This window comes from Heptranchias perlo, chromosome 4, assembly GCF_035084215.1.
Source record: "Heptranchias perlo isolate sHepPer1 chromosome 4, sHepPer1.hap1, whole genome shotgun sequence".
In the NCBI taxonomy this organism is placed as follows: Eukaryota; Metazoa; Chordata; class Chondrichthyes; order Hexanchiformes; family Hexanchidae; genus Heptranchias; species Heptranchias perlo.
The window spans coordinates 88,948,521-88,964,736 of NC_090328.1; the positions used below are offsets into that span (position 1 = coordinate 88,948,521).

Genomic DNA, 16,216 nt, shown 5'->3' on the forward strand with positions numbered 1-16,216 from the left:
TTCGGTGCAGTAAGGGGTGAGGTGCATTTGTTTAGACAGCGGAGCGCACCGCACCGCGAGCGGAGGGGAGCGCACCGCACCGCGAGCGGAGGGGAGCGCACCGCACCGCGAGCGGAGGGGAGCGCACCGCACCGCGAGCGGAGGGGAGCGCACCGCACCGCGAGCGGAGGGGAGCGCACCGCACCGCGAGCGGAGGGGAGCGCACCGCACCGCGAGCGGAGGGGAGCGCACCGCACCGCGAGCGGAGGGGAGCGCACCGCACCGCGAGCACAAAACAAAACTTCAGTGTGATGTCAGAGTAAGGCAGGTTGGTGGTTGGTGGTGAGTATCTCTTCTATTTTCTGCTTTCTTAGGACTGTGGACGAAGTAACTTATAGCATAAAACTAAATTTGAAAAAAAACTGAACTTAATTTAATAAATTAAACAAGACCAGTACTTGGTTCAACCTAAAAATAATTTGATTGGCATTGTAGTAATCAATTAAATAAATAAAATAGCAATGACAGGGCAGGAGATGTGTTGCAGCTGCAATATGTGGGAGCTACTGGACAGTTTTGTCCAGGGCGACTACATCTGCGCTAAGTGTCTGCAGCTCGAGGAACTTTGGCTCCAAGTTGAGGAGCTGGAGTCTGAGCTGCAGACATTGTGAGGCATCAGGGAGGGAGAAAGTTACCTGGACACTTTGATCCAGGAGGCAGTCACACCCCTTAAACTTAATACTGTAGAATTGGCATGTGGTCAGGTACAGGAGGGTGTGACTGCGAGTGAGGCAGGTACGGGGATCCTGGAGGTAGCATTGCAGGAGCCTCAGCCTCTGCACTTGTCCAATAGATAAGAGGTTCTTGCAGCCCTTGTGGACGAGTGCAGGGACTGCAGGAAGGATGAGCAAACTGGCCACATCACCGTGATTCAGGGGGCCATTCAAGTGGGGGGAGTAAAAAGGAATGTGGTTGTAGTAGGCGACAGTATAGTTAGAGGGATAGATACTGTTCTCTGCAGCCAAGAGCGAGAGTCCAGAAGGCTGTGTTGCCTACCCGGTGCCAGGGTTAAGGACATCCCCTCAGGGCTGGAGGGAAACTTGGAGTGGGAGGGGGAGGATCCAGTTGTCGTGGTTCTTTTAGGTACCAATGACATAGGTAGGACTAAGAAAGAGGTTCTGCTGAGGGAGTTTGAGCTGCTAGGGACTAAATTAAAAAGCAGAACCACAAAGGTGATAATCTCCAGATTATTACCTGAGCCACGAGCAAATTGGCACAGGGTAAATCAGATCAGAGAGATGAATGCGTGGCTCAAAGATTGGTGTTGGAGATGTGGGTTTCAATTCATGGGGCACTGGCACCAGTACTGGGGAAAGAGGGAGCTGTTCCGTTGGGGCGGGCTTCACCTGAATCATGCTGGGAGCAGTGTTCTGGCAAACCGAATAACTAGGGCGGTAGAGAAGGCTTTAAACTAAATAGAGGGGGGGAGGGTTCAGGTGGGGCGAAGTTTAGATTCATAAAGAGAAAAGACAAGGAAGTAGTACAGGAAAGTGATGGGGGTAATGATAAACAGAGTGTGTCAGGAAGGGACAGAGTGTACAAACATAAGAGTGCACTAGCAAATGGGGCCGGGGTAGGAAAGAATGATAAAAAGACAAAATTAAAGGTTCTTTATCTGAATGCCCACAGCATTTGTAATAAGATAGATGAATTGACGGCACAAATAGAAACAAATGGGTATGATCTTGTGGCCACTACAGAGGCGTGGTCGCAAGGTGACCAAGGTTGGGAGCTAAATATTCAGGGTTATTTAACATTTCGGAAGGATAAGAAAAAAGGTAAAGGTGGTGGGGTAGCTCTGTTAATAAAGGATGAAATTGGTATAATAGTGAGAAATGATCTTGGCTCAGAAGATCAAGATGTCAATCAACTTGGGTGGAAGTAAGAAATAGCAAGGGAAAGAAATCACTGATGGGAGTAGTATATAGGCCCGCTAACAGTAGCTACACTGTAGGGCAAAATATTAATCAGGAAATAAGGGGGGCTTGTAAAAAAGGTAATGCAATAATCATGGGCGATTTTAACTTTCACACAGATTGGACAAATCAAATTGGCAATAATAGCTCAGAGGAGGAGTTCATAGAGTGTATTAGGGACTGTTTCTTAGATCAATACATCGGGGAACCAACCAGGGAACAGGCCATTTTGGATCTGGTAATGGGTAACGAAACAGGATTAATTAATGATCTCAAAGTAAAGGATCCCCTGGGAAGCAGTGATCATAACATGATCGAATTTCACATCCAGTTTGAGAGCGAGGATCTTGGGTCTGAAACTACTGTATTAAACTTAAATAAGGGCAATTATAAAGGAATGAGGGTGGAATTGGCTAAAGTTGGCTGGGTAAACAGATTAGATGGTATGATGGTGGATAAGCAGCGGCAAACATTTAAAAAGATATTTTATGACTCGCAACAAAAATATATCCCTGTGAGGAGAAAGACTCCACAAAAAGGGTGAACCAACCATGGCTAACTAAGGAAGTCAAGGATGGTATCAGGTTCAAAGAAAAAGCATACAATATGGCAAAGATTACTGGTAAGCCCGAAGATTGGGAAAACTTAAAAAACCAGCAAAGGATGACTAAAAGAATAATAAAGAGGGAGAAAATAAATTGAGAGTAAACTACAAGAAATATAAAAACTGACATTAAAAGCTTCTACAAGTATATTAAAAGGAAGGGGGTAGCTAAAGTAAACATTGGTCCCTTTGAGGATGAGACTAGGGAAATAATAATGGAAAACAAGGAAATGGCAGAGGAATTGAACAGATATTTTGTATCTGTCTTCACAATAGAAGACACTAATAATGTACCAATAATAGAGTCATAGAGTTATACAGCACGGATAGAGGCCCTTCGGCCCATCGTGTCCGCGCCGGCCATCAGCCCTGTCTCCTCTAATCCCATATTCCAGCATTTGGTCCGTAGCCTTGTATGCTATGGCATTTCAAGTGCTCATCCAAATGCTTCTTGAATGTTGTGAGGGTTCCTGCCTCCACAACCCTTTCAGGCAGTGAGTTCCAGACTCCAACCACCCTCTGGGTGAAAAAGTTCTTTCTCAAATCCCCTCTAAACCTCCCGCCTTTTACCTTGAATCTATGTCCCCTTGTTATAGAACCCTCAACGAAGGGAAAAAGCTCCTCAGTATCCATCCTATCTGTGCCCCTCATAATTTTGTACACCTCAATCATGTCCCCCCTCAGCCTCCTCTGCTCCAAGGAAAACAATCCCAATCTTCCCAGTCCCAATAGTGGGAAATCAAGGAGCAAAGCGAAGGAAGGAACTAAAAACAATCACTATCACTAGAGAAAAAGTACCAGGCATACTAATGGGTCTAAAGGCTGACCAGTCCCCTGGACCTGATGGCTTGCATCCGAGGGTATTCAAGGAAGTGGCTACAGAGATAGTGGATGCATTGGTTGTAATCGTCCAGAATTCACTAGATTCTGGAAAGGTCCCAGTGGATTGGAAAACCGCAAGTGTAACACCCCTATTCAAGAAGGGCGTGAGACAGAAAGCAGGTAACTATAGACCAGTTAGCCTAACATCTGTCATTGGGAAAATGCGAGAATCCATTATTAAGGAAGTAGCAGCAGGACATTTGGAGACTCATAATATAATCAAGGAGAGTCAACATGGTTTTATGAAGGGGAAATCATGTCTGACAAATTTATTGGAGCTCTTTGAGGAAGTAACGGGCAGGGTGGATAAAGGGGAACCAATGGATGCAGTATATTTGGATTTCCAAAAGGCATTCGATAAGGTGCCACACAAAAGATTACTGCAGAAGATAAGAGCTCATGGTGTTGGGGGTAATATACTGGCATGGATAGAGGATTAGTTAACTAACAGACAAAACAAAGAGTCTGGATAAAAGGGTCATTTTCAAAATGGCAATCTGTAACTAGTGGGGTTCCGCAGGGATCAGTGCTGGGGCCTCAATTATTTACAATATATATCAATGACTTGGATGAAGGAACAGAGTGTCTTGTGGCCAAATTTGCTGATGATACAAAGATAGGTGGAAAAGCAAGTTGCGATGAGGACACAAAGTGTCTGCAAAGGGCTATTGACATGTTAAGCGAATGGGCAAAAATTTGGCAGATGGAATATAATGTGGGAAAATGTGAAGTCGTCCACCTTGGGAGGAAAAATAAAAAAGCAAAATATTATTTGAATGGAGAAATACTACAAAATGCTGTGGTACAGAGGGATCTGGGTGTCCTCATACATGAAACACAAGAAGTCAACATACAGGTGCAGCAATTAATCCGGAAGGTAAATCGAATATTGGCCTTTATTTCTAGGGGGATGGAGTATAAAAGCAGGGAAGTCATGCTACAACTGTACAGGGTGCTGGTGAGACCACACCTGGAGTACTGCGTACAGTTCTGGTGCCCTTATTTAAGGAAGGACATACTTGCATTGGAGGCAGTTCAGAGAAGGTTCACTAGGTTGATTCCGGGTATAGAAGGGTTGTCTTGAGAAAAGATTGAACAGGTTGGGTCTATACTCATTGGAGTTCAGAAGAATGAGAGGAGATCTTATTGAAACATACAAGATTCTGAGGGGACTCGATAGGGTAGATGCTGAGAGGATGTTACCCCTCATGGGGGAATCTAAAACTTGGGGGCATAGTCTCAGAATAAGGGGTCACCCGTTTAAGACAGAAATGAGGAGGAATTTCTTCTCCCAGAGGGTCGTGAATCTTTGGAATTCTTTACCCCAAAAAGCTGTGGAGGCTGAGTCATTGAATACATTCAAGGCTGAGTTAGACAAGTTTTTGATCAGCAAGGGAGTCAAAGGATATGGGAAAAAGGCGGGAAAGTGGAGTTGAGGTAAAAATCAGATCAGCCATGATCTCATTGAATGGTGGCGCAGGCTCGAGGGGCCGAGTGGCCTACGCCTGCTCCTATCTCTTATAGTCTTATGGAGTACTGTGTACAGTTTTGTTCACCTTACCTAAGGAAAGATATATTTGCCTTTGGAAGGAGTGCAACAAAGGTTCACTGGATTGATTCCTGGGATGAGAGGGTTGTCCTTTGTGGAGAGAATGAGTGGAATAGACCTATATTCTCTGGAGTTTAGATGAATTAAAGAAGATCTCATTGAAACATATAAAATTCTTAGAGGACTTGACAGGGTAGATGCTGAGAGGCTGTTTCCCCTGGCTGGATAGCCTACATCCAGTGGTCACAGTCTCAGGATAAAGGGTCAGCCACTTAGGACTGAATTCTCTACCCCAGAGGGAAATGGATGCTCAGTTGTTGAATATATTCAAAATTGAGATCGATAGATCTTTGGACGCTAAGGGAATCAAAGGATATGGGGATAGGGTGGGAAAGTGGAGTTGAGCTCGAAGATCAGCTATGATCTTATTGAATGGCGGAGCAGGCTCAAGGGGCCGGATGGCCTACTCCTGCTCCTATTTCTTATGCTCTTATATTCTTATTGCTTCTCACTCCCTAATTCTCCACAAACCTTTTATTCCCCCCCTCATTGCCATACCCCCATCCCATTTCCTTGACTGTCCACCCTCTTTGTGTCACTACTGAATCATTTTTCCTTTCCATCCTGAGTCTTCTGTTCTATCTCCAGGTCAAATGAGCTTTAAATTAGAAGTTGTGGAATAGTGGGCTGATTTTTAGAACAGGGCTAGCAACAGTGAGAAGGCCTGAAGTGGAGTTGGCGAGATTGTTGGAGCAGAAAGCAGGAAGTTGATGAGAAACTGGGTTGATATTTTGTTCGGGGGTATTTTTTGGCACGGGGGCTGTAACAGTTGCATATCCTGAAGGGCAACGGAACCAATTTTTGGAGAGAAGGCCCTGCAGCAGCAGCAACTGGAAGTGGGACTGGTGAGCAGCAATACGGGGCCAGAGGCAGTGTTGTTTTTTGGGTCAGTGGGGAGTGTGGCCTACAGGAGAGCCGGGAACATTTTTTAAAAATTGTGTGCCCATTAAAGGCTGAAAGGTATGGGGCACAAAATTTATCAGGGAGTGATAGAAATGTTATTAAATAAAAATTTGAATTGCACTTAACCTGACTTGGGAAATGGCAAAAAATAAGTTGAGAAGAATGGTTGGCAGAATTAGGTGACTTGTGCCACCAGTAGGGGAAGACTAAAGCAATGTCAGGTGTAATGTGAGAGATTTATTAACTTCTATTGAACAGCTTATACTATACAATTTGGCCATTTGAAGTTGCGGGGGGGGGGGGGGCACAGTGAGGATTGCCAAGCAAATGCAAGAAATAAGTTTCACAAGTAAATACCCTAATACTATAGCACTGATATAAAACGGAAAAAAAAATTTCAATGTGATTATATTCACCATTTCAAACTACAAAACTGAAAATATTTTTGTTAAAAGCGTATCAACCAGCACCTAAACTGTTAAGCAGTGAATGCTTGCTTTGACATTTTCAAAATACAAAATAATATTTTGATGGCAACAGCAAAAATTATTTTCACTATATTTTTGTGCTAAATACAACAAAACAACATCAGATAATGGTGAAGAGCAAAGAACAATGTCTAATTCTCACACTTCGGGCAGATTTATTTTTTAAATTATGGAAATGTTGCTGCAATCTTCAAAGTGTTTCTGTGCGAAAATGTGAGACGAGGCCTACAAAGCCCTTAAGTAATGGCTTTAGAAAGATATTATGAACATTTAAAAGCCTTTTACTCTTTTTTGAAGAAAACACAGCTGCAAAACACAAGTAGTTTATGGAGTACATAGGACAGTCAATCTTGGACTGATTTCATGACTGCTTGCTGTTTGAGCACTAACACTTGGAGATTCACATAGGCTTCCAAGACATCCAGTCTTCAGCAGGGAAACTGTTTACTGCTCTTTGTTGAAAAGGCATGTTGGCTATGGAGCTGTTCCCGCCTGGTACAGCCAATTTAAACTAAACTGACAAGTTTAAGACTGCACATTGAGACAGATAAATGTCACTATTGTTTGGTACCAGATTGAGCTGAAAGTTCAGTGACCATGGCTACAGCTCTTTAAATCATTCTAAACAAGCTGGAACAGCAAGGTAGTGAACTGCAGGAGATGGTGACTGTTAGAACTGGCTTCCCACAGCCACCTGATATTATGAAATAAACCAAAACTGATGAAGCAGCACCATTGTGCTCTTTTTAATGCATTGAGATGAGACAACTAAGGATGATTAAAATTTTTGTCCATGCCTGGGTGGTGTTGAAGCTCAACTCGAAACTAATAAACTGTTGAAATACATGCGTCTTTCTAAGCTCAAAACTGTCTGATCTGCTGTGTACTACAACGATAATTTTGTATTTATTTATGGTTAGAATTTTCATGAGGTGAGAAAATGACTAAAATTCAATGATTGATTATAAAATAAGTGAAAGATTTTCCATTGTAGCCCATGCGAAATCAAAAATAATTCATAAGCAATCACACTAAAAGTTCTGTAGGCCGGACTGCATGAGAAATATTTTCAGCATCCTGCAGGAATTACCAATTCTGGGTTTTAGATTCTTTTCAAATCAGCTAAATTCTGTTCTTTTTTATTTCCTTTCCTTCGCTTGCTTTTTAGTCTCCCTTCTTGTCAGAGAGTCTGACTGTCATGGATCGTCCAAGGGTACCATAACTTGTCATTGTGGAAAGGGGCAGAGCTGATGTGACAGGAAATCTACAAGAAGCAGATTTTTACAAGCCTATACAAATCTCCACTTGTCTGCAATTCCTGTCATACTGTGTCTGTCATTTATCTGACTTGAATCTTCATTATGAGTAGTTTGCTATATCATACCTGGGCTGTGAGGGGTCCAGATATTGTTAAAGGCCTGGGATGGGAGAAGAACAGCTGCTGTGAGAGTACTGGATCATGAGAGAAATAGCTGCTGTGAGGGACCAGTACAGGGACAGAAGTAGCACTGATCATTCAAAGCAGCTGCTGGTGTTAAAACTGGATCGCCATGTGGTGAAGGTAAGAATACTAGAGCCTGGTCTTTCGTTGCTTCCAAGCCTTTATTCACAGAGTTTCCTCTTGCACACCCCACACCCTAGCTAAGTCCTCCTATAAAAAAGATCCAAGAGAGTCACCAATCGATACCCACCACCTGAATACAATTAATCCCAATTGATACAAATCATACAATTAAAAGCTGGGACCAGTGCAGAAGAGAAAGCTGCATGTTAACCTAAAAAACTGGGAAAAGCTGACCAACAGCTTAAAAAAGGTGACACAGCCCCCAACAAACTGACAATTCAAGAACAGCCTTGATTATAACTGCATGTGAAAACAAATAGTTACATGGGCCTTGTATACCCAATATTCCTTTGTATTGGAGAGGAGGAAAAAACATGTGCATGAAAGCCTGTTGGGGAAAATATAAATGCTAACAATTGATGGTGTCTTTCTAGCGGGATATGTTTCCCTGGAAATATTTGAACTTTTATACTAAAATTATGCATTCTGGTTAATTTAGTATTTTTATATTTCACAATTGATAGATTTTTAACCTTAAGGAGGGAAAAATAGTGACATTTGGATTTTCAACAATCTAACCTAATCACTTCCCCAAAAGTTACCTCTTCCCTATTCTTCCCCATGCAACCTCTTTGTTCCAGTTCACTGAAGCACTCTACCCCTTTTAAGTCTAATTGACAGAGACTGTACCTAATCCAACACCCAACCAGTTCACAGAAACACTTTCTCATCCTTCGACACTCCCAGTTCATACTGCCACTCTCTCCCTCTCCACATCAATTCAATCCGGCACTTAACTCCTCCCTCCTCAATTCAACCCTACTTCCACCCCTGCCCCCCATTCAAACAGTCACTTCGCTCTCTCCCCATTAATTCAACCTGACATTCTTTTTCCCTTCTTCTTCTGATACTGATCTAAACTCATCTTGCTGGCCCTGTTCTTTCTACCTGTTCAATCTGACACTCTTATCCCCTCCTCAGTTAGCGCTGGCACTCTCTCCCCACTCTCTGTTCATACTGTCACTCTTCCTCATCCCCCACCCCAAAGTGCCGCTCTCAGCTTCTTCCCCTTCCCTCCAATGCTCAGCTCCCAGCTTCTATTCCCTTCCCTCTCTCCTTCATTGCCATCCTTTTTCTTTCCTTTCTTTTCTCCCCATCCATTTTCCCTTCATTGCCATCCATTTCCCTCTCCCTCACCTTTTTCCCTCATTGAATTATTCCATCTCCCTTTCATTACCATCAATTTTCCTCTCTCTTCCCTTTCCTCTTCATTGCCATCAGTTTCCCTTTCATTTCTCACTGCCCTCTTCCCTTCATTCACCCCTGCCTTCTTCCTTTCATTGTCATTCATTTCCCTATCCCCATCACTTCCATCCATTTCCCCGACTTCCCGCTCTCTTCAGCGCCACTTCTACCCGAGTGCAGCTGATTATGAAGTAACCGATTCCAGACGCTGCATACTGCAGGCGGGAACTCCTTTTCTTGCTTGAATTCCTGCCTACACTGCGCACCAGCCAGAATAATTTCCATTAGCCGCAGGACACTCATAAGAATGGCATTGAGAGGAATGGGGCCCGGTCTGTGCTGATTTTTGTCAGAAAACACTGATACATGGACTGGGCCCCCAAAACACTGTCGGAGTGAATATTGACAGTTGGCATGTAAGGGAAAATGAACTGCTTTAAGGAACCAGTGGAAGGAAAAAAGGAGCTCCATTGAGGGACCAGTGCAGGAAGAAAACAAGCTTTGAAGATCTCTGTAAGGAGAAAGTACTGTGAAGGATCAGATTCATGACAGATTAGTATTAGGACAAGAGCAGGTGTTATGAAAGAGAATGGAGTGAAGTGAGTGGTAATATTAGGGATATGGAATAAAGTCAGGTTGAGTGGCAGTAACAGGGAGGGTGAAGGAAAAAGAAATAAGAGGGCAGATTACCTTCTGTGCCGCAACGGTGGCAGGTCCTTGGCAGGGTGGGACCTCCGCTTGCTACAGGTAACCAGCCTGTGCTCTTGACTAGGCTGGTTACCTGGGTCAGGGTAATTATCAAGATTTGGGTGGCACAAGGGCTGTTGACATCATTGCTGCATTGCCCACCTCAGGTGGGTGAGGGAAATTGCTGTGGTATTTTGCTGCTGTGCCAATGCTGCCTGAAGATTGTATTTTTTAAATTTAATTTTTGAAATTCCCACTGTGCCTAGTGCAATCAATTTCACCAGGCAAAGCATCCTTTATAATGAATCCTCCCTTCAACCCCCACCCCCCAACTATTGGCCCAAATCATTGCTGGACACCAGGAATGCATTGGTATCCTTGGAGCTGGTGTTGCTGTTGCAAATATGTCGGATGACATCATCCCATCATTTGCGCCTTATTATAATACGCCCGCCCGGAAATCCCAGGTGGTGGACAGCCAGCAGAATGGCATCCTGCCTGAACTTTCATCCGCGCCTGCCCAGGTTACATAAAAAATAGGGGTGAATGGCAGAGGAAGATCTGCCCCATGGTTTTGGAATGGCTCTCCCGCCACGTACCCACTCCCAGCTGCCTCATTAATGCCACTAAAGTGGTGAAAATGATGCAGAAAATTCTGCTCTAAGTCTCAACAGGATTGTACATTGGGGACTGGTAGTTTGTCCCAGCATGATGGAGGATGCAGTTGGGATTAGTATCGGTGTGCTATGGCAGCACAGAAGTTGGTAGCATGACTTGTAGTCTGTGAAGATAAGGCCGTGGCAATCTTAACTATCACAAGGGCCCAATGCAATGCTAATTGAAACCATACAGGCTAGAAATGATTGTGGTGATATAAGCAGATCAATATTTAATGCATTCATATTATATTCCACTGTTGCTGCTTTAATGGTGGCATTGATCTGTTTGGGTCAAAGCCTGTATGAAAATAGGAGACAGAGGAATATACAAATGTGTTACGCATTCATCCACTAATATCGGTAACAGCAATTTCACGCCTCACGTATTTTGGCTTTCACTGAGAGATTTATCTGGGCTCGATTTTCCACCCATTGACTATGAATGGGTAGAAATCTAGTCCAGCTGTATGTGCATGATGCCAATTTTATTTAAACTGACAAGAGCCAAATCTGCAATTTTTTTTATTGCGGATCCAAGGTGAAGTGCCAAGGCCTCTAGTACAGTACACCATCAAGTTTGATAGGCGCGAAAGAGGAGAGGAAGTAGCTCAGGAAATTATGATTTGATGATGCCAGACTTAAATTTTATGTCCCATCCAAGGGCATGGAAAAGATTAAAATATATTGTTTCAGCAACTGCACTGCAAGAGCATTGGAGATTGTGTGCACCGAGGGCATGATATCTGAAGGAAGTTGATGTAGAATAGGTTCCTCAGCAGAAGCGTGGATATTGTTGACTGATGAACAGAGAAAATTATTGAAAAGAGTGGGAGACAGGACTGAACTGTCCGAAATCCCTGAGTTAAAGAAAAAGGGTCAGAGGATGAGCCATCAATTATAGCACAGTTCAGAGCAATTTGAGAGGAAATAGATAGTCATGAACACGATTTTGGTGACAGGAGATATGATGGTAACTTGTTTGCATGCATAATGAGTCAGGTCAGGTCAAAGTATACATGCCAAATGTTGGCATTTCACACTGACAGTTAGTGTTCTGGGAGCCCAGTCTGTGTGTCAGTGTTTGCTGACAAAATTCCCTCTCCTTTCAGCGCTGCTCCTATAAGAGATCTATTGAGAATTGAAGTGATATTGGCCACTGCAAAACTTCGGTTGGAACTCCCTGAACAAGAGTTGCCTCCTACTGTATGCAGCGGCTGGAATTCCTTCCATTAACAGCAGAACTCGAGAAAGGTAGACACCCAGGGGAGAGGGAAGGGGGGAAATTGACTGCATTGAAGAGGAAAGGGTAAGTGAAATGGATGGTAGTAAATGGGAGAGGAAAGGGAAAATCAAGTGAGAGGAGGTTGAGAGCAATGGTTTGAGGGATGGGAGAAGGGAGAAGCTGAGAGTGATACTTTGAGGAGGAGAGAAAGGATTGTGCGAGAATTAACTGAGGAAGTGGAGAGGGAGAGTGCCAACATTCCCTGAAGAGGGGATGAGATTGCCAGAGGAACTGTGCATAAGTGTTCCAGGAAGGAAGCAGGGTCCTTCTTTAAATATGCAGATTAAGTCTGATGATGTCATCGGGACCCAATCTGCAATTATAGTTGGAGGCCTGAGCTGGGGAAGGGGGGAGGGCAGTGCTGGCTTCCCCGTCAGGCCAGACATGCTGGGAGACAGATTCTGGGCCAGAAAAGGCCCAGCAAGTAAGTCTGAAAAATGTAATTTTAGGTTCGCTTGTGGGTCAGGAGGAACAGGAGTGCTTCTCCGGGCCTCACAAGGAAGCCTTGGGCCTCCCTTGCCCTGGGCTCCCCACTTCCTCCCATTCAAAAACCAGAAAGCGCCCACCTGAGCGTGGCTGCAAGCCCCCCACCGATCATCTCCTGAGCCCCCCCCCACTTCAATTGATGGCCGAGAACCGTTCCCATGGGTCCTTGGTGGAACTCCCGCTCCCACCTGCTGGCCAAGAAGTGGATTGGGCCAGGTTCGGGCAGGACTTCGGGAGAATTTATGTAAATCGGGCCCGGCCATTAAGATTAGCTGGGCCTCCACCAACCCCCCAGGTTCCCCGTCCGCTTCGGGGATCGCTCGCTCTGTTCCCATCCCCACTTTAAAAGGTGCCTGTGTGTTTGTAAACATAAGAACATAAGAAATAGAAGCAGGAGTAGGCCATACGCCCCCTCGAGCCTGCTTCACCATTCAATAAGATCATGGCTGATCTTCGACCTAAACAAACAAAAAAAAGTTTGCCAAAAATCTTTTCATAAAGAGGGTGCTCTTTTCTAGCCATTTCTTTGCATTTCGAAGAAAAAGTTAGAATCAAACATTGCGACATCCGCCCGTTTTCCGCCATCGCCGAAAGTTAAAATCAGCCCTCGTATGCCGCATTTTCTGTCATTACTGCAGGAAATCAGATAAATAGAGGTATTATGGATTGTCAGGCCCACGTTCATTTTCATTGAATCTGCATCAGAGGCAGCAGCAACAATTTCCTCTTGGAGGCTGCCTGACTTTTTAAGCTGCTTCAGTTTTCCAAATCCTACTACAGCAGACATTTCTGGCCCCTCCCAGTGATGAGCTCCTAAGCGCAGGCAGTCGCCTACTGAAAATATGTAAATGCATCTGATAGTGGAAAATTCACTGGGGTCAGTGCTGATGACCTCAGGCAGGGGAAAAGCCTGCCCTGTCAATCTTCTGCTATGGATTGCACCAGGGAGAAAAATCCCAGCTTGTGTTTCCTATTCTATATTTCAATTAATTTCCGTACTTGAGGTTTTAAATAAGTGATATTGGATAATGTTTAACTAACTCTAGTTAAGGCCTCCTCAGTTGAAATTCAAACAGTGTTAAGAACATTTTTTTAAACGTTTCTTATTTTTACAAGTAGGTGAGCAAAAAGTTGCATGTAAATGGACTTGAACATTGCAGAACCGAATTTTGCCATTTTTGTTTGTTTAAGGAGGAAAACGGGAAATTGTAAACAATTTGCATCATTGCAGAAATTTGCATTCATCAGCAAGATTTCCACTGTGTGGATTTGACTACTTTTTCTGTTAGTGTTCCTTATTTCTTACCTTGGACATGGATGCTGCTGGGTTGTGCTAAAGTGGTTGTGATTGGCGGGTAGGGTTTGAGGTGGGACCCTGAAAATTGCTGTATTTGGGGTGGCTGTGGTGTCCTTCTGTGCATCAAGGGAGGAGGTGCTGCAATTCTCCTGGGACTGATGTGATGAGGAGAAGGGGCTGAGGCTGCAAATCTGTCGGACAAATCAGAAATGACATCATGACATAAACTGACATTTTCACTTTACAAAGTTGCCTCTTATATATATAAATGAGGGGCCTAATGCCTGTTTTAGGTGGATTTCAGAAAGAATCATGGGGTATCTTTACGACACTACTAACAACAGCTGATGCAGTGAATCACTGCCAAGGATGATTTCTTCACTTGTGGTAAAAGTCTAAAGATATCAAAAATAGAGTACAGCCCTAAAGATTTCACATTTGGTTTAGCATCTATAAAACAATTGCAAAAACCATTTTGTACTGCAAAAGAATAGTTTCATTTAATGGCATTTTGTGGCATTTAAAATAGTTCATGAATTACTTATTGAGTTCCTGGCTTATTCACATTGGTGGCTATCGTCATTGTTAATAGTCCCATTCTTCCTATAAAATGGGTATGTTGGACAGTTTTCAATCTACTTTTGAATTTTTCCATTAATTGGAATTTTCCACTGGAAAACTGCAAACCTACTGCTGCTAAAAAGAACAATCAATACCAGTTTGACACCACATGGATGCTGTTTCAAAGTGCTCACAGATTGCTCCCTTCTATCCCTCAACTGTTTGAAAAAAATTGTGTTTCTTATATCTGCAAAACGTGCAGATTCATGCGGCTGAAAGATTTGATGGAGTAGTGAATTGTTTGAATTGCCCTTTAACCATCTTTCCTCTTCAGTTTGTAGTGCTGCCGGGTGAATAGGCTTCCAGCTACATTGGAAGCAGATACATTGATATTTAAATCAGATGTGTTCTCTCTCCCTCTCTCTTCCACAGGTCCAGTATCCCAGCAATTGTGACATGCTAATATATAACCCCTTCACAAAGGCTGAACAATTCTTGCAGCAGATGTGGATAGGATCTGAGAGTATCTTTAAAAGTGTAAATATCCATAAGCTGTTAATTAGCTGCAGACCCTTTGAGCTTAGTCCTTCCTGTATTCTCATTTCTTCCTGCCTTCATGTTGTCCAACTTCAGACTTGGTGACAATATGGACAGTGGCAACTATGATCAATGTTGCTCGATGCTAAACTATCATGGATCAGGAGGTGTCCTTTGTGAGATGGGATAGATGTGATTATGGTGCATTGTTGGGGCTGGGGTAGAGGTAGCTTTACATTGTTTCTGGCCTGTGCTGCAACTCACATGGGTGCACTTGATACGGACATTATAATCGCAGCTTAAATATCACAACACTTAAAAATATATTTTATTTGATGATATGGAGTAGATGTTAATACTTCTGGGTAAATATTTAAATTCAATTCTGTACTGTAAAGTTTTCTTTTTAAGTTTTATATTTTTAATTACAATCTTCAGTCACTTTTACTTTTTCCCTCTCAGGCCTCTGACTTTGCCACTCCACAACTGACTTCAAAGGAATGTTTGAAAATGACCTCGATTTCCTATCCTTCTTGTATCTATCCAACGCTGATAAGGTGAGATTGGAAACTTATCAAATGGAGAATCGTGGGCATAGAGGAAACCATTCTGTGGTGCACCAAGCCATTGTACTATTGGCACTAGGTGGTGCATGGATTTGCACAGTTTCCCATCACTCCTGGGATCTGGCCTCAAATCAAACCCAGACGGTTAGTTTCTACATGGTTAGTTAGTTTCTACATGAAATGAGTTTGGGGAAATCATCACATAGCTCCTACAATGTACAAGCCTGTAGTGTAAACATTTTTATTAGGATCCAATTTGGGAAATCCTCCCAACTTTTCTTGCACAGCCATTCTCCCTGAAATTCCAGCATTTGCAAAATGTCTTAGTTTGTGCAATGAGGGAACACTTGGACAGTTGACAGTTAATTTTAAAGTGCCGCAGCAGCTATTTAAAGGACTGCATTCTCAACTGCAGAAGAAGGGAAGGAGATTGTATCTACACTATTACTGGAAAATGGGTGGCTGTTGCCAAAATCAGGGATGCTGCCCTTGAAGTCACGTGAGGCAAAGAAGGTCTGCCCCCTTTGGCACTTGAATGCATTCTTCCCAGCAAAGTGGTGGAATAAGCCTGGCAGAGAATAGTTGACAGGATAAATGCTGCCAGCTAAACCCCAGAGAACCTGGCTCAAAACAAGGAAGAAGATGTCAGACCTCAGGAAATCTGCCATGGCAAAGCTACCTATCAAGTAAATGACCCAAGTATGCATGCTAATCAAGTGTTTCTTCATAACCTGTTGCTCTTTTACTGCTACCCAATGCAAAGCACTCAGACAACTTTGTTGAAAGCTTTTCTGGACTGTGTGCGGCAACTCCAGAGGCATCTGCACTGCAGCCTCCAGTGATACGGTCCTAAGCATATTGGGATTATTTCTCAAGAATTTCAAAACGCTG

The 16,216-nt window shown here is 43.4% G+C and overlaps 1 protein-coding gene across 1 annotated transcript in view; it reads right to left on the reverse strand.

Moving 5' to 3' along the window:
- The window catches only part of glis3 (GLIS family zinc finger 3), a 554,300-nt gene that overhangs the window by 49,878 nt on the left and 488,206 nt on the right, over nucleotides 1-16,216 (reverse strand). The window contains exon 9 of the mRNA XM_067983286.1: nucleotides 13,671-13,852. Coding sequence (XP_067839387.1) covers nucleotides 13,671-13,852 — 182 coding nt within the window. The remainder of the gene's footprint in view (nucleotides 1-13,670; nucleotides 13,853-16,216) is intronic.